The following is a 27195-nucleotide window of genomic DNA, read 5'->3' as shown; positions in this document are numbered from 1 at the left end:
ATATAAAAATTTTCTTTTTCTTGATTCCTGCAGTTGGGGGCCAATGTGGAAATTACACCCAATATGAGTCTCTTACTTCCTGGCTTTATTATTAACACTGCTTTTGCAAACCACCAGCCTTGCATGAAAAATCATTTCTACTTCCACTTTGGCAAGTACCTGGCTTGATAGGCACCAAACTGAAGAGTGTATGGGCTACAAAGTTTAATTAAAAGTCAACTGAATTTTATCATTCATCTTTTTTTTTTTTTCATTAAAAGGAGTTTTTCAAGCAAAAAGACCCTCCTTCAGTAGACACCGAAATCAGGTTCCCTTCTCTAGCCATTGCAATCAGAGCCATTCACTTGAATTACTCATCCTTTTAGAGAAGGAGTTAGAATCTAACAATGCTCATTAACTTTTACTCTGACAATTATGGAGTTACCTCATCCAATTATAGGTCTTCTCCTGGATATATAAGTGAGAGGTCATAGGCACTCCAAGGTATCTGAGGGGTTTACCAAAGAAATAGGACATAGTACCTGATCCCCAAAGTCATATTTAGGTAAGCTGCTTGGGGAAGACAACACATAATGAAATAACAAGGACATTTTATAAAGCAATCTGTCAGCCACAAAATGGCAAAGTGCAGATTGAATGCTCAATAAAGAGACAGCAGTCACCAGGATGAGGAGAGGTTAAATCACAAGATTCTCAGATTTGGCTCTGAGCCTGGGTTTTACTAGACAGGGATGTAATTCAGAGGAGATCCTTGGGCCATGGAAACACCTCTGTAGGTTACAAATTCCATATTCTATTTGGAAAGTTTGTTTCCTATTTTTCACAAGTCTTTAGGTCTTGCTTTTTCTGATTCAATTCTAGCTAATGAAAGCTCACCTGAGGCTTTGGAAATGTAAGTCTCCAATTAGCAGTTTAAGTACCAAAGGGACTCTGGATAGTTTTTTAAAATGAATAAATTTTAGTAATAAAGTTGGACAGAGTAAAACACTACACTACAATCATGTTCTATCTAGTTGTAATAAAGTTACTTGAACTTCATTTAGACAAGCCCTTTTTGAGATACCTAGACCTAGAAAGTTTAACTTATATATCCTGTAACTATAAACTCTAAAGGCTTTTCAAGATGACTGATCATGACAAAAAATTCAAATTAGTTTTAGTATTTAAGTTTAGATTTCTAATTCAAATTATAATTTTAGAAGATAAAGACCTTTCTAAGTAGAAAGGTCTTAGGATTATCTTTTCTTTTGTGCATAAAATAATGACTATTCCTCAGTTACCCTATCTGTAACATAGGGGATCAAAGTAGTTCAAATTGTTACATAAAGACAAAATGACATGTACTTTTAAGTTACATCATCCAGTGCCTGGCACTAGAAATATGTAAGGAATGCCAGCCAATACTGTTAACAACCACACAAGAGCAAAGCACCCACACCAAGAGCAAAGCAAGGGATCTGAGGAGGAGAGAGAGGGGGCTGGGCAGAAAGATCAGACCATGACACCAGTGGTTACTAGAGCTAATGCAGAAATTTTACAGAGACAAGGAGATCAACACCACCAAATATGGGCTAACATGGGAAGGGCAAGAACATGAAAACATTAAAACAACTTCAGAGTTGGCTGGCTAAACCACACTAAAAGGCAAAGTGCCAAGAGAATGTGAATAGGCAGCCAAGTTCAACCTTAGAAAATAATGAAAAAAGACCAGAAGGAACTATCCCTGTGGGTATATGCACCTCCTTGCCATTTTTTCTTATTATCAAGGACTCTTCTGTATTGTTTTTAAAATCCAATTGAAGAGCTCTGGGTATGTTTAAAGAAAGGAAAAAATTGAGCACCTGGATGGCTCAGTCGGTTAAGCGTCTGCCTTCAGCTCATGTCATGATCTCCCAGTTCTAGGATGGAGCCCCACATCCTGCCTGCTCAGCGGGAAGCCTGATTCTCCCTCTCCCTCTGCCACATTCCCTGCTTGTGCGCTCTCTCTCTCTCTCTCTCTCTCTCAAATTATAAAATCTTTTCATAAATTATTTGAAAAAAAAGGAAAAAATTAGTAGCAGATAAGACCACTTCCTATGAATTTCCTTTTCCTACAACTGCCAGGGTTATATACTGGCCTTACTCCCATAATCCTAAGGAGGCCAAAGCAAATTTCCCCCTTTAGTGAGCTTTCCAGAGTTCACTGGGTGCCACTCTCTAGCACCTGTTATTTGGATGGCTGGCACACCATCAATCCACGAACAGCACCCAGAAAGTAGTCACCCCCAAGACTAAAAAAAATAATTTCACTTCTGTAAAAAGACAACTCTCACTAGTATCTGACTCCAAACAGATCAACCTTGTATTTTTAGTGAGGTGGATATAGGGTACTTGGTACACTTTAAGTGTCTTACACATTGATGCATTCAGTCGACAGCTAAAAGTGATTTTGCATCTTGTATCAATTTGAAATTAAATATTTTGGGAAGTAGTTTTAAAAAGATGCCTCCCCACTTTCAGCAACTGCTTTCTAAACCATATACGGTAAGCTGCTTCAGTATTTCTTTCCAGGTCTGAAATTTGCTAAAATCCAAGTTCATCCAAATATAGAAATTCTAAGAGGACCTCATGTTGAGGAACGTTTTCAAATTCAAAGGCATGACTGAACCAGGCCATGTACAGTCTGTTAAGATGGGAAAAACAGATAAATGAGGTAATACATGGAAAAACATTTCCAGGTATCTTATGCTTTGGGGTGCAATTGTAAATGGGATTGACTTCTTAATTTCTCTTTCTTCAGTCTCATTGTTAGTGTATAGAAATGCCACTGATTTCTGGGCATTGATTTTGTATCCTGCCACGCTACTGAATTGCTGTATGAGTTCTAAAGGATCTATACCCTCAAAACTATAGAACACTTCTGAAAGAAATTGAGGAAGACACAAAGAGATGGAAAAATATTCCATACTCATGGATTGGCAGAATTAATATTGTGAAAATGTCAATGTATATAACCCAGGGCAATATACACGTTTAATGCAATCCCTATCAAAATACCATGGACTTTCTTCAGAGAGTTAGAACAAATTATTTTAAGATTTGTGTGGAATCAGAAAAGACCCCGAATAGCCAGGGGAATTTTAAAAAAGAAAACCATATCTGGGGGCATCACAATGCCAGATTTCAGGTTGTACTACAAAGCTGTGGTCATCAAGACAGTGTGGTACTGGCACAAAAACAGACACATAGATCAATGGAACAGAATAGAGAACCCAGAAGTGGACCCTCAACTTTATGGTCAACTAATATTCGATAAAGGAGGAAAGACTATCCATTGGAAGAAAGACAGTCTCTTCAATAAATGGTGCTGGGGAAAACTGGACATCCACATGCAGAAGAATGAAATTAGACCACTCTCTTTCACCATACACAAAGATAAACTCAAAATGGATGAAAGATCTAAATGTGAGACAAGATTCCATCAAAATCCTAGAGAAGAACACAGGCAACACCCTTTTTGAACTCGGCCACAGTAACTTCTTGCAAGATACATCCACGAAGGCAAAAGAAACAAAAGCAAAAATGAACTATTGGGACTTCATCAAGATAAGAAGCTTTTGCACAGCAAAGGATACAGTCAACAAAACTCAAAGACAACCTACAGAATGGGAGAAGATATTTGCAAATGACATATCAGATAAAGGGCTAGTTTCCAAGATCTATAAAGAACTTATTAAACTCAACACCAAAGAAACAAACAATCCAATCATGAAATGGGCAAAAGACATGAACAGAAATCTCACAGAGGAAGACATAGACATGGCCAACATGCACATGAGAAAATGCTCTGCATCACTTGCCATCAGGGAAATACAAATCAAAACCACAATGAGATACCACCTCACACCAGTGAGAATGGGGCAAATTAACAAGGCAGGAAACAACAAATGTTGGAGAGGATGCGGAGAAAGGGAACCCTCTTACACTGTTGGTGGGAATGTGAACTGGTGCAGCCACTCTGGAAAACTGTGTGGAGGTTCCTCAAACAGTTAAAAATATACCTGCCCTACGACCCAGCAATTGCACTGTTGGGGATTTACCCCAAAGATACAGATGCAATGAAACGCTGGGACACCTGCACCCCGATGTTTATAGCAGCAACGGTCACAATAGCCAAACTGTGGAAGGAGCCTCGGTGTCCATCGAAAGATGAATGGATAAAGAAGATGTGGTTTATGTATACAATGGAATATTACTCAGCTATTAGAAATGACAAATACCCACCATTTGCTTCAACGTGGATGGAACTGGAGGGTATTATGCTGAGTGAAGTAAGTCAGTCGGAGAAGGACAAACATTATATGTTCTCATTCATGTGGGGAATATAAATAATAGTGAAAGGGAATATAAGGGAAGGGAGAAGAAATGTGTGGGAAATATCAGAAAGGGAGACAGAACGTAAAGACTGCTAACTCTGGGAAACGAACTAGGGGTGGTAGAAGGGGAGGAGGGCGGGGGGTGGGAGTGATTGGGTGACGGGCACTGGGGGTTATTCTGTATGTTGGTAAATTGAACACCAATAAAAAAAAAAAAAAGAAAAGAAAAAAAAGGATAAACCAAAAAAAAAAAAAAAAAGAAAAATAGTGTACAAAGAAAAAAAAAAAACCTTTCCAGCTTGTTTCACTGGATCTAGTTTTCAGGGAAAAAAAAAAAATCAAATTTCACATGAACATGTTGCAATGCACATGCAATCACATCACTTTTATTCCTAACCAGTCTTGATAACATTTTAGGCATCTGGTTAAAATAGCAGAATCTTTCAATATTTATATATTTATGTATATACATATGTGTACATGTATACACACGTATTTTAAATAATCTTCTAATGATTTTGGAGACACTTGGGAGATTTCTGTGTATAATGTATCTCACTGGTCATCAGGATCAGGAAACACCTAGGAATGTTTCAGTTTTTTTAAAAAAAGCTGATCAGAATATATCAACTGAGTTTTTGATCATTTATGACTGAATCATTTATGACAAAATTATGGCATAATGCGAGTTAGCATATAAACTAGGAAAACTCGTCTCTGTGTTTTTAAATATAATTGGTTTTTTGAAGGATTAACTGAGGTGCTGTTTCTTCTTGAAAAACTGCCATGCGTCTATCTGGGCATTACTCTCCCTATATCTTCTTCTGTCTGATTCATGTGTGTTACACATTATGGGAGAATAAATCAAAGGATGTTGATGGGGATACCTAGGTGGCTCAGGCTGAGCACCTGGCTCCTGGCTAGGTGTGGCTCAGGGCATGATCCCGTGGTCTCAGGATTGAGTCCCACGTCAGGCTCCCTGCCTGGAGCCTGCTTCTCCCTCTGCCTACATCTCTGCCTTTCTCTTTCATGAATAAATAAATCTTAAAAAAAAAAAAAAAAAAAAAAAAACAACAAAGGATGTTGACAGGGAAAACAAAGTCTACTGTCTATTATCTCAATGCTTGCTAACATGATTACAGAATAATAAACTGTATTTCATGATAAAGGAGAGGTTATGTGGATTAATCCACCTGTTGGAAGAACTTGCTGTGATGCGGAAACTCTTTTTTGAGTAAATATTTATCACATCACTCTGAAAAAAAAAATGGTGTTTGTAAATGTGCCATTGAGAATTGCTATAAATTATTGTTAAAATTGCTATGGTGATAACAGCATTTTTATACCTTCATAAAATACTGGCAGGAACTCTCTGTCTTCAGATTTTCTATTCAGTTGTCATCATTTCCGTAGGATGAGGTGTAGTTGGGAAGTTGGGGAACTTGGGATTCTGTTATGGATATGCTGTTAGATATATCTTTTAGGCACTTAAGTAGAAACATCTGCTGGGCAGCTGGATATGCCTGAAGCCTAGGTTAAAGCCTCTGAGTGTTGAGATTATAAAGTGTTTTCCTCTTCTTCTATTTATTTATTTTTAAAGATTTATTTGAGAGTGCATGAGTGAAAGCAAGCCAGCACAAGTGGGGGGAAAAGGGGCAGAGGGAGAGGAACAAGCAGACTCCCCGCTGAGGTTCAATCCCAGGACCCTGGGATCAAGATCTGAGCCCAAGACAGATACTTACCTGACCAAGCCGCCCAGGTGCCCCCCTTTGTCTTCTATTTAAAAACATCTCCAATGAGGGCGGTCCCAGTGGCTCAGCAGTTTAGCACCGTCTTCAGCCCAGGGCCTGATCCTGAAGAGCCGGGATCAAGTCCCACATCAGGCTCCCTGCAGGAAGCCTGCTTCTCCCTCTGCCTATGTCTCTGCCTCTCTGTGTCTCTCATGAATAAATAAAATCTTAAAAAAAAATCTCCAATGAGTATGTTGTACTATTTTATGACCAGAGAGAGGTAAGAGTTGATGCCTCTAGAAAGGATGGCATCAAGAGAGCAAGCTTCTGATGTTCCCTTGTCTTGTCCCAAGAAAGTATGGAAAATAAGAGGTAAAAATGGTGGGTTGAGAAGGCCCTTGTTGTTGACATCTGAGAATGGTGATATCCATAAGCCCAAGTTTCCAATCACAAAGTACTGTAGTCCTTCAAGCTCTCATATGTACGTGAACAGTCGTTTTTTTAAGATTTCATTTGTTTGTTTACTTACTTGAGAGAGAGAAAGAGCCTGCCTGGGGTGACAGGCAGAAAAGAATGAAGAGATAAAGAATGTCTCAAGCAGACTCTGCACTGAGCATGGAGCCTGACACAGGACTCAATCTTATGACCCTGATAACAACCTGAGCCAAAATCAAGAGTGGACGCTCAACCGAGCCACATGGGCACCCCACTAACTTTTTTAAAAGACAAACTAAAGAAACTGACCCTATTATAATAATTATAATTTATGGGCAGCCTGGGTGGCTCAGCGGTTTAGCGCCTGCCTTCAGCCCAGGGCCTGATCCTGGAGCCCCAGGACTGAGTCCCGCGTCGGGCTCCCTGAATGGAGCCTGCTTCTCCCTCTGCCTGTGTCTCTGCCTCTCTCTCTCTGTTTCTCATGAATAAATAAATATTAAAAATAATAATTATAATTTCATAAAGTTGTAAGTCTGACAGCCAAGGGTGGTTTGTCAGAGGAATCCACTGAGAAATATTATTGCAATTTTACCTTAGAAATACAATAAATAGTATGCAAATATATTCTGGTTTGGAACATTATGTTCTGAGAACATACAAGAGTGCATTTTGCCTTAAGATTGTGCTGATAGGATATTCTGGTTTGTACTATTACTAAACTTTGTCTTCCCTAAACAGAATAACATAAAAAAGCCTACTCAAATTAAGCTTGTTTCTGTGTTTGTGTTAGGAAGAAACAGCTAATGAGAGAGAGCCCTCATTTCTCTTCTATGTATGATAAGGAGCATAACTCAGATGGGAAAGCAGATCAGAACACTCTACCCATTCATTATAAAAACAAGAAGCCTTGGTGATAAGGTGGAACCAGTAACAACTGGCATGTCCTCCCTGTTGATGATAATGTTCTGAGAACAGACTAAGACTCTCTGACTTCCTCCATATAGGAGCCTTGGGCAGAGACTTAGAGCTGAGTCACTGACATTAAATCTGGTATCAAGTTCATCCATCCCAGAGATAACATCCTGTTGGGACACTGGAAGGTAGAGAAAATTGATGCCACTTCCTGTCTAGTCTACTGAATGCAGTGGATGGGCCTATTTTCCTCTTTTTGAGTATCTATAGGAATAGGCAACCTTTTTCTGTAAAAGGCCAGAAAGTAAATACTTTAGGTTTAGTGAGCCATATGGTCTCTGTTACAACTACTCACTTCTGTTGTGGCATGAAGTAGTGATAAATAATACATAAATGAATGTACATAACTGTGTTCTAATACAACTTTATTTACAAATCCAGCAGCAGACTGATTTAGTTTGTCAATCCCCAAATTAAATCAACAGCCCATGTAGGGAAGTATTAAAATGTTTCCCTAATTTGCAACACATCTAACTAAATCATGTGCCATCCAGACCTACTCCATAAATACAGTCATAAATTCTAATGCAATCCTATTATATAACCGTATTGAATATGAGAAACATGAAAACATAATTCATTTGTAACTTCCTAAAACTGATTTATTAATGCTTAAATATAAAGTTTTTCATGTCTTTCCTATCAAGCAAATAATTTTTACAATCATCTATTTGGTTGGGGCCTGCTATAAATGGGCTCCAAGGATAATATTTTGAAAGACCTGAGCAGCCCTGGTGGCACAGCGGTTTAGCGCTGCCTGCAGCCCAGGGTGTGATCCTGGGGGCCCGGGATCGAGTCCCGCATCGGGTTCCCTGCGTGGAGCCTGCTTCTTCCTCTGCCTGTGTCTCTGTCTCTCTCTCTGTGTCTCTATGAATAAATAAATAAATAAAAATCTTTAAAAATATATATATTTTGAAAGACCTGCCTAATAAATTTTTTCGTATTATGCTATTAAGATGCAGATGTGATGAAGAAAAGCATGTTTTCAAGGCATTTTAGTATTTTCTTTATGACCATAAGATGGCACCAAATTGTTATTCAACTAACAAGCACTTTAGCATAAGAAAGGCCTTAATAAAAAATTGTTTTTAATATAATTGAGTGGATTAGTATCTAAAAAAAAGAGAGAGAGTTGTATTAAAAAACACATTTTGTTTAGAGTTTAAAAGCTCAGAATCCAAAATGGATCTCTAGGTTTATGAAGAACCATTTGTCCAATTTCTGGCACGATGTGCTTTGTTAAGACTATGAGGTATGGATTCTACTTAGAGGGTTACTAAGTAAAACAATGCAATTATTGCTGAAGAAATGGTGACAGGACAACCCTGATTTAGATATGAAATGCCGTTTTGCCATGCCTAACAGTCATGGGACCAGCAGAGAAATGTGGGGCTTTGCCCAGAATATGTCAGTTTGGTTACACTTAAACAAAAAGGGAAAGAAATGGCAAAGTCAGGCATGTACAGTAATCTATCTGCATATGAAACAATGTCTACCTGGGGTAGCTATACCAATGCAGGCAGTTACCACACTCACAATAGCAGGTTTAGGTTAGAAAAGAATTTATAAAGATCAAAACTAATGGTTACTCAAAGTTCCTCCCCAAACTTCACCACTTAAATCTATTTTGAACGAAAGGAAGCAATTATATCAAATTTCTGGCTATATTTATCAATGCGGTGGCTTGAACTTAAATTTTAATGCTTTCTAAAATAAAATTGCATAACTTAATGCCCAAACTTATGGATGGATTTATTCTTCATAGTATTTACAAGAAACTGTAACACACACACACACACATACACACACACACACACACACCCCTTTACAGTAATCTGGAAAGGCCACGCTGATTGGCTCTTCAGCTGGGTATTGAAGAACAGGTAAAAATTCTAATTCTCAAAACTGAGGCAGAGGAAAACCGTTTTAAGTTGAAGGAATACTATCCAAAAAGACTTCTAAGTGGATTGTGTTAGAACACTGTGCGGGATATGAGGCTAGAAAGATCCAAGGAAGAATTACGACTAAAATGGAAAAGAAAAAGCAAAACATTGCTTTCTATTCTCCTGCCATAAATCTCTCAAGGCAAGCAGCTGCTTTCTAGCGTTAATGTCATTCACTGAGTCCATTTCCACACCCAGCAAACTTCAGTCTAAGCTACCCAGTTCTTTGCTTATTTTCTCTCACCTCTTAAGAAAGTGTCTTACTGCAAATATAAAAAAGATGTGCTCCCAATATTCAGATCAGTGTCTTCCAGTCAGTAATCTTAACAGATTCATCCTGAAAGCTCTGTAACAGAGGAAGCTGAAATCTTATCTTTTCCCCTTGCATTCTGAATGTTTGCTGAACTTCACATTATTATACTAAAAAAACTACTTTCAAAAACTTTCATTCTGTCAAAGCCAAGTTTCCATTCATTTATTGCTTTATTTTTAGCAGAAGGATAATGCCTGTAACAAGAAATTATTTTCCTACATTATACTTTGTCAGCCATGGCTTTAAGTCATATTGTGCTAAAACCTCATCTAACATGTCCACTGGGAAATCTCAAGGATACCACAGACTTCAATTTCAAATTGACCTGTGTCGCATTAAAGGCTGCTCAGCTTCAGTAATTCTCCCAACAGCTCTATTATCTAAGCCAGAAAGCCCAAAACAGGTATTTTCCACATTTTTCTTTTCTCCCACCTGGTCATGTCAATACTATCTCCTAGAAGACAGAAACGCCATGCCTTTCTTTCCATACTACCACAGCTCAATTAGTCCCTCTACCACTTAAGCTTTTACAATTCTCTTCATCAGTCTCCCTATTTTGTCTTTACAATCCACCCTCCAGGCTTCCAAGATAAAAATCCAAACTCACATCACGCTCCTGAAATCTTCCAGCATGCTACCACTCAAATGTCTTTACCCTTCACCACTAGGCTCCTGACTATCTGTCCAACTCTTCACATTATATACTTCCTCCCGTAACTGTTTCAAACTCCTTGAGGTTTTCATTTGTTCCTTCCAGCTCTCCACCAACACCTCTAAAAGGCTGTGTAATTGATTGCAATATTCTGCTGCTTCTAGGCTGAAGATTCCTAACTTAAGGTTCAGGTTCAGATGCTACTAGTTCTAGGAAATTTCTCTGACAACCCCTTCCCATGAAGCTGTTTCTCTCCTTTGACTGCTATAACTTTTGGGGCAGCATTTACCACTATGCCCAATATATATCATATTGGTCTCCAGGTTAAGACTCAAGGATTATACAGGACATATACTTATGTAAGTATAACTACTTACTTATGTAAGTATATGTCCTGTATAAAAGAGATCAGAAAGATTACCAATAAGAAAGATATACCTTTTATGGGTATAAAAGGTAAAAAATGTTTTTAGCATTCTGAGTGTGGTTACTGCTATTACATAAAGCCTGTATATCCTGAAGGGGGGAGGTTTTTTAAGTTGTCTAGTTTCACTTTGTTTCATCTCTGGATGAAACTCCCCAAAGGCAAAATATTACTTCTTATTTCTTTATAAATCTAAACCCTACAACAATATTTGCAGTCTATTTTATCTACATTAATATCAAGGACTGGTTAACCATTATCCATTATCAATAATAACCAACTCTGAAAACCAGAAATGAAAATAAGGTTGTTTAACAAGAGTTAATAGTCATATCAAATACTAAGCTCAAGGAAATCTAATTAGGAGGATAATCTGCTTGTCCAGTCACATACCAGTAAGAATTAATATTTACCCACACCATGTCTTAATACACAAATAAGTTGTTTGGACTGTAACTTAGTCTAAAAAAGCATTTCAAAGAAATACCAATGTCAAGGGAAACTTCCAGTAAAATGTGTGGTGGAGGGATCCCTGGGTGGCGCAGTGGTTTAGCGCCTGCCTTTGGCCCAGGGCGCGATCCTGGAGATCCGGGATCGAATCCCACGTTGGGCTCCCGGTGCATGGAGCCTGCTTCTCCCTCTGCCTATGTGTCTACCTCTCTCTCTCTCTGTGTGACTATCATAAATTTAAAAAAAAAAAAAAAAGTGTGGTGGATTCATCTTAATGTATACGTATTTTCAAAATAATGTGCAAAGACCACTACTAACTTCCACGAAATCGCTTATTAACAGTTCTATTCCTTGCTAACTCTGTTCATGAGCTCTTGAAGGGCAGGAATGCCACCACCATTTTATTCTTAGCAAACTCCAGGTACTAAGTAATAGTTTACTGAAATAACAATTTATCCATCCAAGATTTTGCTTAAATCATATGTGGAAGTAAAATGCAAATGAACTGCCAAGTGACAAAGAAAGCAAGGTAAAGTTAATTAAGGTTCTTGGGTATGATATTGTTTGCCACCAATTCTTTTTCACTGAGAAACTATTTTAAGAATGGCCAATACTCACTTTATGTCCTGTATAAAAGAGATCAGAAAAATTACCAATGAAAAAGATATACCTTTTATGGGTATAAAAGGTAAAAAATGTGTTTTAGCATTCTGAGTGTGGTTACTGCTATTACATAAAGCCTGTATATCCTGAAGGGGGAGGTTTTTTAGGTTGTGTAGTTTTACTTTGTTTCATCTCTGGATTGTGCTAGCCCCAGTACAAATGTGAGAGAACATGCTAAGCCTTGTTTCTTTGCAACTAGGAATTATCTACCTAGGTAAATTATTTCAAATTCCTTTCTTTTCTTCCCAGATGTTGAATTACTTTGGGACCAAATAACTTCAAAAGGTAGTCTAACAGCAAATAATCAAATAAGTTAGTATTTTAATTAAGGACTCTAGAAAGTCCTAGGGCTAGGAAAAGGGATAAAAATTCAGATACTAGCATGTTTAAATTATAATAATTTGGATGATATACTATGGAAGACACATATACAAATAATCTAATTTGTTGTTACATTACAGAAAATTGAAACCTGGATGATATCTGTATTGTACATTTCACTTTTTAAATCACAGATTCTATGCATTATGAATGAATACTGCCTAGTTTCTGTATCTTCTACATCCATAAAATTTTAATGTCAACAGTCCCGACTGGAAGGTAATTAACTTATGAAAAGAAATCATTTTTTTCTTTTGGTTCAAAATCAAATGAAAGGATAGGCACATTTATTTCATACGAGTCATACTCTAAACCTAAAATGGAAAGCAAAAGATTGATATGCACTTAATAACATATTTCAAGTCTTTGTAACAGAGAAAAAAATCATACAAAATTTAGGTATGAGACATCACGTCTTAAAGATAAAGTTGACTAGATAATGGTTTCTATGTTCTACCTAGTGAGAAAAATGTACATTTGACTATTGAATCTTGAAGGGTAAAGTAGAATAAATTTCAGACATCTCAACTCCTTATACTCAACTGTTTCAATTACAAGGACTCAAAGAATAGGTATTTTTCCTATCATTAATAAGAATATTTCAGTGCTAACACTAGCAGGTTAATATCGGTGATAAAAACTAGAGAGTGGTTTATCCTGACAGTTAAAAAATGGAGAGTAATTATAAAATACAAAACTCAAAAATTTCAAGAAGAAATAAACATTTAAGAATTTGAAACCCATTTCTGTTTCAAAGAGAAGTATTTAACAGAAAAATGGACTTCTAATTTTGAATTTCTGGCCCAAATTTGCCACAACAAACAAAAAATAAATTATCTACACCTCACCAAGCTATTATAAAAACTGATGGCATTATATGAGTAAATCCAACTATTTCTCTAGCATGCTCAATGAATCAAAAGAAAAGCAGAGAACAAATAATAGAAGTCCAAGAAGGAACAGGCTCAGGACAGTGCTGCAACCTAAGCCAAAGAAGCTGCAGATACTCAAAGAGCAAGGCCAGTGCAGAGTCTTCCATGTATACCCTGGTTCATAAGCCATCTATTTGAGTTTGGGGCATTTTTATTCTTTAAGTATAGCATTCTATACCTCCTAAGAAAGATGCTTAAAAATATACACAGAAAGACATTAAGAAAAATAAAATTCAATTATTCAGGTGAGGTACTTGGATTTATATTTAGGGGATGACGAAATGATACTTGACAAAATGTATATTTATATTTAACTCAAAAAAGAGGCATTAACATGTTCATATAATCTGTTATATAAATTTTAGCCCAATCACTCTTAAATACTTTTCATTCTATGACTATGTGTTAATTACAACAAGGCTACTCTACCTAGAATGTCACTTGATAACCCTGTATTAATATTGCTAGACCAAAGACTCATAACTTAAAAAAAAAAAAAAAAGGAACCATTTACACTTACTAAGAAAAGCAAACATTTACTTCAAATTGCAGTATAGGCTTTTCAATCACAAAAAGAAAGAAAAGAACAGTGATCTGACAGTGGTCACATCCTGTGCAAAAAAACTTGATACAAAAACAGTAACACAAGGTGTCTGAGCTGCTTACATTGTAGGGGAAAAGGAAATACAGTAGCTGAAATATGGCACTCCTGGGAATCAACTTCTAAACCAGTAGAATGCCTTTGAAATGATTAAATTTATTTGTGTATTAGTAAGAAAGCCCCACCACCATAAATAGTACAATATTTAAAAATTAAAAAAAATTTAATCTATCTAAGATAGTGTATTTGTACTGTTAGACCTCTTTAAGTGCAGAAGGTGGTTCATGTTTTGCCTTTTTTTTTTTAATTAAATAACTGCCCATATGCTTTATAAAGTTCCACTCAATTGCAAAAGCCAATTTAAATCAAGAAATATGTTATCAAAGTTGCATAATTTCATTTGGGACTGCCAGCAGGTTAAAGTCTCAAATCAAGTCTTTAACATAACACTCATTTTTAGTCAATGAAAAGTTAAAAAGTTCTCAAATCTTCATTATCCTCTTGAACTTGCCCTTCTAAATGATCCTCAGACTGCAATTCCTAGTTTGCAAATAAAAGAATGCAATATGCATCATACTTCAAGAAAAGACGACGATGTCGAACTAACATGCTTCTGGATCTTTTCCCTGCTCCTCTCAACCTTCTTTATAATTTCTGCTACTACACACACTGAAGAGGTAAGACCCACAAGAAACAGCAAATCTGCAAGAGAAAATAAGAGATTTCATGGATTTTACTTCATTCATATAATTCTTTGAAACACAGTTGCAAAGCTAATAGCTTACATTTTTCTAGCATTTTTAATATATATATATATATTTTTTAAATTTATTCATGAGAAACACACAGAGAGGGGGGCGGGGCAGAGGCACAGGCAGAGGGAGAAGCAGGCTCCATGCAGGGAGCCCAACGTGGGACTCCATCCCAGCTCTCCAGGATCAGGCCCTGGGCTGAAGGCGGCGCTAAACCGCTGAGCCACCCGGGCTGCCCCTTTTCTAGCATTTTAACTGAACTTTTAAAATACTTTGTTTCACAACCATTCCAGTAGGTACACAAAATTAGCCTGTTTAAAAATGAGTAAAGTTGGGCAGCCCGGGTAGCTTTACGGTTTGGCGCTGCCTTCAGTCCGGGGCCTGATCCTGGAGACCCGGGATCGAGTCCCACATCGGGCTCCCTGCATGGAGCCTGCTTCTCCCTCTGACTGTGCCTGTGTCTCTGCCTCTCTCTCTCTCTCTCTCTCTCTCTCTCTGTGTATTCTCATGAATAAATAAAATCTTTTAAAAAATGAGGAAAGTTAGGCTCAAAAATGAATTATGTGAAGTCATATAGCTAGGAAAGGCAGCAGCCAGAAAACTAGAACCCACTTGTTATGACTACTCTCCCTGAACCACAGCTTCATAACCATTAAGTCACGCAAGAGTTGTTTTCTATTTAATAGATTACAGCCTTTTTCATTTTAATTTGATTGAAAAATGCCTATCTAAAGATTACCTAGGAATTTCTATCTATTCCATTTGAGAGCCTAGAAGAACTCATCATTAAAGACCATGTCTTTGGGGCACCTAGGTGGCTCAGTCAGTTAAGTGCCAGACTCTTGGTTTCAGCTCAGATCCTGATCTCATGAGTCATGAGATCAAGCCCCAGTGATGGGCTCTGCGCTCAGCGGGAGTCTGCTTGGATATTATCTCCCTTTGCCCCTTCCCCTACTCATGAGCGCGTGCTCGCTCTCTCGCTCTCTCTCTGAAATATAAAACAAATCTTTACAAAACAAAATTAAAAACAAATAAAGATTATATCTTTACAGTACTATACACACTATCTCATTCTTATTCATTGCTTGATAAATTGCAGGTGTCTCCTTAAAACCCCACTTTTTATAAAGAGGAACAAGTATAAAAACGAATTTAAAAACTGAAATTAAATGATTTCAACTTCAAGGTAAATTGTAACTTACAGCATGCAACAAACACAGTGAGACTGTATAACTTATTTTCATAAATATCCCAATTAACTTAAAAAAACACAAGAATTAAAAGTAGCATTACCACAAAACACATCAGTCCTCACCTTACACAAGATCAATTTTTAAATGTACTGTATCATAATACATTTAATACATACTATGTGAAAGAATAATGTCTGTCTTCCACAGAATATTAATAAAATTTTCTTTTAGGGTCAGGCTGTTATTTTGTAAAATAAGAATGTACAAATTAGCAAGTAAGAATACTGAAATATTAGTTTACTGAAATTACAATTTAAAATCTATTTTTTCTTCATATAAGATTGAAAAGTTATAAACTACACTCTTTAATAAGTTTTCATTTGCTATACTTCAAAAGCAGCAAATACAAAAAAATTACCAAAAAAATTAAAGCCTAGAGTTAAGCAAGTGACAACTCCCTAAACTTCTGCAAATGAAAACAGAACATTCCTTTTTCAAATCAACTCATTTTTTTAATCTCACTTTTTAAAAGGAAATTTTTAGTAGAACAAATGCCTTAGAAAATACAATAATTCATCTGAAATATATAAATTATAAAAAGATAACATTTTCTTTACCCAGAATACTTAGGCTCTCGGTCTGAAAAACTTTCTGAAGTGGAGGAAAGTAAATAACTAATAACTGTCCCATGATGGATCCAAGAACTGCGTAGCAAAACATTTTATTACTGCAGAGTCCAATCTCAAATACAGACTTGGTCTGTTGGCAGAGCAAAGAGTTCAATTATTATTCCTTGGTCACTGAAACAGCTTCTTAATTAGCATGATCCTCTCCAATTTTTAATAAATTCGATTGAACTCCACAATGGCAATACCATGAAATCTCTTAATTTTAACTATTATTTTGGAATAAAGATAGAATAAAGGTACAGTTTAAAGTAGCTCCTCTTTATCAAGAAAGCTTTCTCTACAAAAGTGACGCTACAATAACAACAATATCAACAAGAGATCACAGAAAGAAAAGTAACTTCCTTTAACATTCTAAAACATCAAAACTTTATTTGTATGATTATTTTGCTAAATCATTTCTATCTATTAGGCTAAGATAATCTAAAAGCCTTTCTTAAAGAATAGAACTAGTTCTATGTGTACTAAAAATGTAAAACTGCCTTTCATAAAACAAAAAAATGAATACCGTAGCTTCTTCAAAACTTAATCTAAATTAAGAAAGTATCAGAAAGTCCCAGCATGTCAAATGGTAATAGATATAATTGAGGATTTATAAGGTACTCTAGAATTAAAATGAAGAGTCAGGCCTCAAGATGGAACTAGTTTTCAAGAAAAATTATGCTCTGAAAAACTACTACTAGGTTCTAGCCCATAGCCCATTATTTTCTATCAAAACACTTTAATCAAGAAAAGGCAATCATATCTTAAGATACAACATGGGGAAGAAATGCAAATTTAAAACGTCCTAAGTTCTAACACACTGACAGAAATAATCAAAATACATTAATATGCTCAAAACTGTTCTTGTACTTCTAACAATACTTTCTTCTAATATGAGACTAATACCATCTTAACAGAACCCATGAGGTTTGTCCAATACTCTCAGATAATATTAGCTTGAACCTATCTTAAGGCTACAGATAATAAGAGAATGCAAAGAAGAAAAACCAGGCAATGAGACCTGTGGTTTACTTGGATCTTCTGGTCAAACGTAAGTCTATCTGCTCAAATGCCCTATCCCTATTATGACACGTTTGTAGGTACATGTTCATAGGGAAAGCTATATCTGGGGCTATATTCTGTGGCAACAAAATCAAGCAAAGCTAAAAACCCATAATCCTTGCCTACCCTACCAGTTGAATTAGTCAGCTAAGATCACCTAAGCTTACCTGGGATCTGGAACTTAGTGCATTGAACATATCAAAAAACACAAAGCATGTGAAGGTCATTGTCGTGTCTCGAGGTGTTATCACATTGTCTCGTAGCTGTCAAGAGGAAAAAATGGTTGTCAGTGGCTGAATTTAATGAAGAAATACTGCATGCTTGTAAAAGGTTATTTTTTTCTTTGCTTTAGAATAAAATAACTTTAGTCGAAGATATAAAACATCTAAGCTCCCTAAACATATATGCCATTTAAGTATGCCATTTCAGTAAATCACTAAAGAATAGTTGTAATCTAAATAAAGTAAAAAGTCTTTTACAAACCATATATTGGACATTGAAACAATTTTCTTTTCTGATGAAATAAAGTAGCAATAGATTCAGATTTTCTAATTTCTCCCCAAATATTTTTTAAAGATTTTATTTATTTTTTCATGAGAGACACAGAGAGAGAGGCAGAGACATAGCAAGAAGACTCTTTGTGGGGAGCCCGATTCGAGACTCGGCCTGAGCCAAAGGCAGACGCTCGACCACTGAGCCACCCAGGTGCCCCTCCCCAAATATTAATAGACTCATTTTTTTATTGTACTGTTATGTCTTTGCAGATTTAAACTATTCTAATAAATCAATCAACAATTTTATTAATAATAAAGACTGAAACCCAACTATTTTTAATGTCTTTGTTATCTTTTCCAAAGAGCTCTCCTAAATTCCCAGGTTTCTGTGTAACACACCAAAATAACTGAGTCCTATCATACAGAACGCATGCTATTAAGACAGCTTATCCAGTGAGTATACCTCCCGCCAGAAGACAAACAAAGTCCCACAAACAATGATTATTGATGAAACAAGTATTTTAAGTATCAGATTTCTGGTCAAAATGCTGTCCTTCCAGTTGCGTGGAGGTTTACGAATGACATCTTTATCCACTGGCTCTACTCCAAGGCTTCAAAACAAATAGAAAAGTGAATTACTTTAAAGTTTTACGGTTTGGATTTAGCACTTTTACGACCTCATTAACCTCAATTATCCAGGAAATTAAATGTTTTCTTATGGAAACAAAATGTTGAATCGTAAAGAAAAGCTTGGCTATAATTACTCAAAAATAACCAGGGATTATATCACTCTTCTCTCTTTTACTTCTATTTGGCATAGTTTGATGGGGGATTGAGGGTCAAATTTCAAAAAATTGTCCAATTTCATTTACATATAAGTTTGCTTATTTCAAATATGGCCTGAAATATTAACCTACTGAGTAAACTGTGAAATACCTTTCATGCAAGGAGGTTTTGACTAGGATGATTTATTACGATGGCCATCGACACATATCACTCCATGACTTTGTCTGCTGGAAAGCAACATCTCTGGCCCATCTAAATGCTTAGATCCTTTAATACTTTTCCAAAGTCTCTAAAATTGACAACAGAACCCACTAAACACTAAACTCGGGATTTCTCCATTACATCCCGTGCTTGGAGACAAAAGCTTATTTCCTAAGGACAGGGACTGCACCTATTCCCTGGTCTGTTCTCAACTTAAGAAAGGGCATCCAACATAATGCAAAAGCTCAGATCCATGACACATGAACAACACTCAAAGGGAGCAAATGATATAAGCACACATCATACAATTTATAACAAACATGTTGCTGCATGAATAGATTTCTAATGCTGTCCATGAATGAAATTTTAAAACTTAATCATCAAGATACCACACCTTCTTTGTTTTTCTTCTAATATATGCATAAAAAAAACTCTTACCTCTGAGCAGGAGGTCCATCCATAATTATATTGATCCACAAAATTTGCATGGCATTGAGAGGATTAGGAAAGTTCATTAATGTAGCCAATGAGATTAAAGTTAATGCTGCTATACTCCTGTTGGAAAAAAAGAGTCACTTAAAAAAATCTGTCAGCATAGTATAATTCTTACTACTTTTATAATACCACTTCTTCAGTATTTGAAAATCTCATTTTACTACCGTGCTTTTAAAGGAAGTCTGTATTTCTGAGTATCCTATGCTTTGTTTGTGTGAATATTTTGAAGCCAAAGGTTAATAAACCTTATAACTACAGCATTTAAATAAAGGATTTCAAGATGTTTAGATAACAGAGGAAGATTTTAAAAATTAAGTTCGAATAGCTGTTACTACATAATTGTTAATAGTTTCAACAATATTTTGGCAACTGTTTTTTGACTCCAGAAAAGCCCTTCTACTTTTGGAAAAAGATACTAAGGAAACCCATGACACTGCTTCCTTAGTTACTTCTGGAGCTAGTAAATAAACCACAAATGTTTACATATTTTGATGATGATAAAGACATCATGTTTTTATCATGCCATTTTTAATTTTAGGATAGAATTAATTTTCATTTTGGAAAATTTACATATGAACAACACTCAGAGCCCAGAGGCTTCTAAGCATTCTGCTTGAATTTTATTTCTCATATAATTTATCTATAAGATCCATGGTGATAAACTCCTTACAAACTTACGTGCTCAGTTGGAATCTAACAAAATTTTTAATGTTATTATAAATCCCTTTACCCTCTTCAATTGCAGACCTGAAATTAAAAAAAATTAAATGAGACATATTACCACACAAAAATAAAGATATATCTATCTTACTAACATTCTAGAACTAATTCTGAAAACAAATTTGCAATTGATATACACATGTCACTAAAATAATCTATTAATTTTCTTCACATGAATAAGATTAGAAAAAAAATACAGAAACATTATTCTGGTAAGGAATGAAAGTCCAGCTTGGGAAGCTCTACCTGAATTAATTTAATTACACAATATTAAAATTCTTATTCTTAAAGATATTTCAACATTAAAATCATACATTCTTTCTACACAAGAGACTATACTACACATTTATAATACTAAAATAGTGATCTTTACCTCTCAATTTTCTTTTTCTTAAAGGTACAATATGCATGCATGGTAAGGGGTTAAACTAATGTATGTCAGGAATTATTGGTAATAAGATATATACGAATTATAGAATTTAAGCTACCTATTGCTCCTATACAAAATCAGACATGTGCTGTAGCAGAATTATATAGAGAATATAGTTTACAAAGATACTTAAATTCTCATTTGGTTGAATCTAGTAAATTATGTGTTTTTTTAAACAACTTCTCCATTCTTTCAAGATTTTTATACAATTCTAAGAATGGAAAGAAAAAAACCTCTATCCCTACAAGATTGTGTCAATTCTGAGTTCTGAGCTCCCACATGCTCCACTTTTGGCCACTACAGGTTGATGAAGTATGCCAGGCATATAATTAGCATGAGTCACTGAAATGAGGAAGACTCAGGTTACCTGACAGATGATTATCAGATAACAGAATTCAAGTGACTGCCACCTGAACATTGCACAACTGACATGATCAGATATTACATAAAATCTTAAATCCATTAGAAACCATAGCTGAAGGAGACAAAGTTATTTAAACTTAGTAACTTGTATCACTAACAGTATGGTAAGTGTCCTTATGTCCATAAGGAAATAGGTATGGATGAACTTGATTACTTTTAATACTGATTGTGAGGCCATGCACATGCATATTTCTAATAGCCTGAGTTTAACTAGAATAAAGGCCCCATGAAAGTTTACTCCTGTACCACTACACTGATGGCCAGAAAAATGTGACATCTGTCTGGCACTCAGGAAATATTTCCTAAATGAATGACTCTGCCATTTATTATGTCCTTTCTATTCCATACAAATAATTTTCTCAAAAACTATATACTAGGCCATACATAAGATTAATTCATTCTAGTAAAATACAGTTCATCCACTGCTGAATATCCTAATAGACTGAATATCCTAATTCTTTTCCAGTTGAACTCTCTGGAGATGGAGTGCAGAAAAAGATGGGACAAAATTCTCTGATGCACATTCACTGAAATAAAACTTACATTATGGTTTGGAAATCATCGTCCACAAGGATCATGTCTGCTGCCTCTTTGCAAACATCTGTGCCAGTCTGACCCATTGCAACTCCAATGTCTGCAGCCTTCAGAGCAACTGCATCATTGACTCCATCTCCTGTCATGGCTACAACCGACCCATTCTTTTGTAGAGACTGGAGTGGGAAGGGAGGATTCTGATAAAAATGTTGCTTCCACAAAGATAAAGGGATCAACAACTCTTCTCTATTTTGTTCACATAATAAAGATTGGAAATAATATGGACCACTGACTTTTCAACAAACTTCAATATATGGAAGTCTTAAGATACAGCTTAGAAAGAGTTGCTATTCATATTCTCATGTGCAAGAGCTATGTCTAAAGTCTAATCTAGAGTTAATTACACAGTGGCACTCAGGAACAATTTCGCCTTGTAGGAAACATTAGGCAATGTCTGAAGATATTTTTTATTATCATGACTTTGGGGTAGGGGTCAGGGACTGCTAAACATCCTATAATGCACAAGGACAGCCCCTCACAACAAAGAACCCAGTCCAAAATGTCAAATAGTGTGAAGGCTGAGAAACTCTGAACTAATACAAGGGAGGTCTATGTGATTAAGAATTTAAGCCCTTTAACTAATGGATACTACATCAGTTGCTTTCTATATACCTCACTGATTAATATAAATAATGAAATATTTGAAATACTCTTCCCACTCTCCTAACATTTCCTTTTCTTGTTGTATTAAGTTTCTAAGCAATTACTGCTATTTACACTGGGATGATTTGACTATGGACTCCTGTCAGAACATAATGTCTACACTGTTCAACTGTTTAAAGAAGGTTGTGTTGCAGATATTTCACTAACATTTTCTTCTACATCTTCCTTTGCTAACTAAATTCTCTATTAATGCTTCCATTTCAAGCTCAAGAAAACAAAAACAAACAAAAAAACCCCACCTCTTTTGTTTCACAGTACTTCCAACTTTAATGCTCTTATCAATATTCCTAAAAATCTAAGTATAATGAAAGACAAGAAGTAGCATTTTGGAGACAGAGATAAAACAATGTGATTCTTAAAGACCCACCTTAATAATTTTCATCTTGTGCCTCGGACTAGCTCTGTAAAACACCGCTACCTGTTAAAATACAGGATACACTAAAAATCTTCAATGTTAAAAAATATCTGATGCACTTGTAACAATAATTTTTTAAATTATCAATGTAAATTGTATTTACTTTGTAGAGATCAAGGTTAAATAATATACCATATGTTTGTTAAGAGACTCATTTCACATGGTCATTTCAAACTTTACCAATGTTATCCGGGGAAATATGTAATCTAAACAAATTATCTAATTTATCCCATGTTTAAGCGCTGAAGAGAAAACAGCCTTATTCTAGAAATATTTCAGAGATGGATAAAGGAAAAACTCTCTTGCATTTATCTCTTCATCACACTGGCAAACAAAAATGGCCGTTTCCCTTTGTTCTGTCAGGAAAGATAAAGAATAGCTGTTTCTCAATGTCTGTAGAGTCTTTTTGTTGTTTTTTTTTTTTTTAACAGTGTCAAGTGTCTACTTCTCTTTTGTTCCTGTTAATTCTTTAGATTCTCTTCCACTGTATCTCCAACAGTTTTTATGATCTTATCTGTCCAAGCCATGCATTTAATCGCTTTTTCTGATTCCATCTCCTGGTCTACTAATACCCCTTTGCTGTACATCAAAGGCAAGCATCAACAACATCCCCTGTATCCTCCACTTTTCCCCACTGTTTTAACCTCATTTGTCACAAACCAAGGCCATCCCTACGGTCCTCTCAAATATTACCACTAGGTAAAACTAGACAGGGGTAGGTGTCTTTCATTCTCCCTTCTTTATTCACAAAACTCCAGTTTTGAATGTCGCATGAGACTATACTTACTACTAACTGCAGGCATTCACTGCTCTAGGTCGGTCCCCAACGTTTCACAAAATTTTTTCCAGATTTTTTAAATAAATATGACACTGTATTAGTTTGATGTGTACAACAGAGTGATTCGACAATTCTATACATTACATAATGCTCACCATGATATGTGTAGTTATCAGTCACCATATCACCATTATTATAATACCACTATTTTCTTTATGCTGTACTTCTCATCTCTGTGACTTATTTAATTAGCTCCTCACTGTCACTTTTCCCAACATTTCCAAGTCATGGTGATTTTAATATCTACATAGTACACCATTCTCTTCCCTACTATACTAGAGGATTAGTTCATACTAAGTTTTCTCTCCTCATACTTTCAATTCATCCCCATCTCCAACCTCAATCTCAACTGACAACCTTGCTTCCCACTTCAGAGGAAACAGAATCAGAAGAAAACTTCCATAATTCCCACCAATACAGTACCTGTATCCAGGCACCATCCCCTCCCTTCTCTTTTATTACAGATGAACTGAATATGCTCCCAGTGTAGGGCAAATATTCTACCCTCTGACCTACTTAAAATCATCGCTCCAGAAATCCTCCTCCTTCTGATATCAATATCTTTTCCTCACTGTTGCATCTTTACCATCAGTAAATAACATGCTGTGATTTCTTCCATTTAGATAAAACAAAACTAAAAACTTTCCTTCTCACTTCAGCTGCCACCCTTTTCTCCTTCTCTTTATAGCAAAACTCCTCTGTACTTGCAGTCTTCCGTTTCTCTCTTCTCATTCTTTGCTGAATCTATTAAAATTGGGCCGTTGTCTTCACACTGCTCTGAAACTCCTATTCAAGATTACCAAAGACTTCTCACACTGCTAACACTATCGGTCATTCTTCTTCTGACTTAACCTTTCAGCAGCAGCCTAACATAGATGGCAATTCCCTCCTCCTGAAACAATTTTTTCACTTGGCTCCCCTGACTACCCTATATACTCTTCTGGTCTTCCTTCTACCTTTCCGGCTACTCCTCTTCCGTAGGTTCCTCCAGACCTCCCTAGAGTCTGAATGTTAGAATATTCCACAACTTAGTTCTTAAATTTCCCTATGTAAGAGGTCTAAGAATCCCCTACTTTCTCCGTAGGTGATCTCATCCAGCCTTACAGATTTATTTTTATGCATTTTTGTCCCCAGCCTCAATATCTCTTCTAAAATCCAGACCAATGAAATTAATCCAACTACTTTTTCCACTTTTCCTCTTGGAATTCTAAGACTTAAAACTATCACAAACTGAACCCTTGTTATTTCCCAAAATACATGCTCCTTCATATCCTCTGCTAATGATAAATACATCCTCATAGTCACTCGGACCCTATTTTTGGAAGCCATCCTTGATTCCTCCTTTTCTGTCAGATGCCACAAGTAGTTTAACAGCAAATCTTACTGGCTCCATCCTCAAATAAATCCAGAGTTCGACCTCCTTACTCTAAACCCATGGGGCCAATAACTGATTTTCTTATTTATGCCCTTGCTTCCTGTGCAGTTTCTTCTTCACACAGTGACCATAATCAAACTGTTAAAACCCAAGGCAGATTACATCTGTCCTCTGCTCAAAACCTTCCAATGACTTCCTATCTCCCTCAGAATGAATGTCAAAGTTGATTACTACCTACCAAGTCCTGCATGAAGTGCATGCCTCTTCTTCCTCATTTGTCACCCAAACTACACCTATGCTGTCCTCCTCATCGTTCCTGAAACAAACCATGCACACTCACCTCAATGTCTTTACCCTTATGCTCCCTCTGTCTGGAGTGTTCTTTCCTCAGATATTATATGGCCTGCCAGTGAGGCCATTTCTAGTCATGTTATCTAAAAATTTCAATCTACCTCTTCAGTCATTCATCTCTCTCTTCCCTGCTTTTGTTGGTGCTCATTAGCACTTATCTGACATAATGTTATATATATATGTGCTTATCTTAAACTATAAGCTCCATTGAAGGCAGAGATTTTTGCTTCATACCTTCAGTCCTCTATAAATACAAAATGAATTAATCATTGAATGACTCTTAGTACCATCACAGACTGTTCAAAGATTCTCTCCTAATTTTAATAAAGGTCTAAAATAAATGAGGATCATTTTCTTAGGCAAAAGGCTCAATTTAACTGTAATATCACATTTCTACATATGGCTAGGTCTTCTAAGTACCATGAATCACATAATTCATATTTGGAGAACATATTTCCTATAAAAAAAATTCAAAAATTTACTCAGACTCTTTAGTGTGTCTTTAAAAAAGACTCAGCTACATACTCATTGAAAGTATCCTACTTAATGGGATGCCTGGGTGGATCAGCAGTTAAGTGTCTGCCTTCCCCTCAGGGCATGATCCTGGAGTCCCAGGATCGAGTCCCACATTGGGCTCCCTGCATGAAGCCTGCTTCTCCTTCTGCCTGTGCCTCTGCCTCTATCTCTCTCTGTGTCTCTCATAAATAAAATCTATAAAGAAAAAGGAAGTATACTAGTTATCTTTTAAGTGAAAATTCTACATTACTGCAGAAATTAATCATGTAGTACACAGTGAAGTACAAGAGTGTTTAGCAAAGATTGTAGATTTTACAGAATATTTAAGTAAAAGGCTAATTACCAATACTCAGGTTGAACAGAGTAAAATTTTGCCTTTAGGCCACTGCAAATCATTTCAAATCATTCCATTATAACCACTGTGGGTTATCACTGACAGTGGCAGTGAAGATGTAACTATTGGACTGAAAGCGTATTTCTTTTATAATAAATTACTTGACATGCATCCAATAAACCTACCATTTGATATAAGATTTTAGCATCTCAAAGCTTTGATGGCAACTCAAAAAAAGGAGTAGCAGTTTTCAGACTAAGCAGATCTCAATGCAAAACTGAAGACTCACTTCATGTTTTGCATGTGGTACACAGTGAAATTTGTTCCTAAAGCACCAGAAGGGCAGGTCAATCTCCTTAGTTGACTAAAAATACTAGATTTAGTGACACAAAATTATGGGCTAAATAAATGAGATTTAAAGCAAAACAAAACAGAAAGGACTAGCAATTGAGCTACATCACTGTATCACAGAGCTAGGATTAATTAGGAGTAACTCAATTTCCTCTATTCGTAATCTTTTCGCCTTTATATCTGTTTCTCTACCTGGAAAAAAGTACCAATTAAAGGTAAAAGCACACAAAATCACTGTAGTTTGGGAACAAGAAGGGAGAAGACAGGATGAAGACAGGATGGTAAAAGGACAGTGGAAAATAAGTCATGTCAGAAAAGGAGAGAGTTTTAAGGAATAATATGGGAGGGTAGCCCCGGTGGCCCAGCAGTTTAACGCACTTTTAGCCCAGGGCCTGATCCTGGAGACCGGGGATCGAGTCCCACGTCAGGCTCCCTGCACGGAGCCTGCTTCTCCCTCTGTCTGTGTCTCTGCCTCTCTCTCTCTGTGTCTGTCGTAAATAAATTAAAAATCTTAAAAAAAAAAAAAAAAAGGAATAATATGGGAGAGAAAGATGAAAATCATCAAAAGGAAAGGGGAAAATCTATGTATTTTTCTCTTTTATATTTGTGGTTAGCATTCAGCGTTTTCCTGATCAACACAAACAGACAAGGGTGTTAGAGAAAGGAAGTCATAAAAAGAAGAA

At 36.2% G+C, this 27195-nt stretch overlaps 1 protein-coding gene across 5 annotated transcripts in view; it reads right to left on the bottom strand.

Annotated features, from left to right (window-relative positions):
* Positions 1 to 27195, bottom strand: part of ATP2C1 (ATPase secretory pathway Ca2+ transporting 1) — a 139241-nt gene that overhangs the window by 6931 nt on the left and 105115 nt on the right. For all 5 annotated transcript variants that reach the window (XM_049099929.1, XM_049099931.1, XM_049099930.1 and 2 more), the window contains 8 exons: positions 22700 to 22750; positions 21619 to 21785; positions 20181 to 20249; positions 19446 to 19562; positions 18484 to 18631; positions 17694 to 17789; positions 16414 to 16555; positions 14429 to 14553 (listed from right to left, as the gene is read on the bottom strand). In XM_049099929.1, the coding sequence (XP_048955886.1) occupies positions 14429 to 14553; positions 16414 to 16555; positions 17694 to 17789; positions 18484 to 18631; positions 19446 to 19562; positions 20181 to 20249; positions 21619 to 21785; positions 22700 to 22750 (915 nt within the window). The remainder of the gene's footprint in view (positions 1 to 14428; positions 14554 to 16413; positions 16556 to 17693; positions 17790 to 18483; positions 18632 to 19445; positions 19563 to 20180; positions 20250 to 21618; positions 21786 to 22699; positions 22751 to 27195) is intronic.

This window comes from Canis lupus, chromosome 23 (assembly GCF_003254725.2).
Source record: "Canis lupus dingo isolate Sandy chromosome 23, ASM325472v2, whole genome shotgun sequence".
Taxonomy (NCBI): Eukaryota; Metazoa; Chordata; class Mammalia; order Carnivora; family Canidae; genus Canis; species Canis lupus.
The sequence above is the reverse complement of the archived record's forward strand: the minus strand, read 5'-3'. Positions and strand labels throughout refer to the sequence as shown.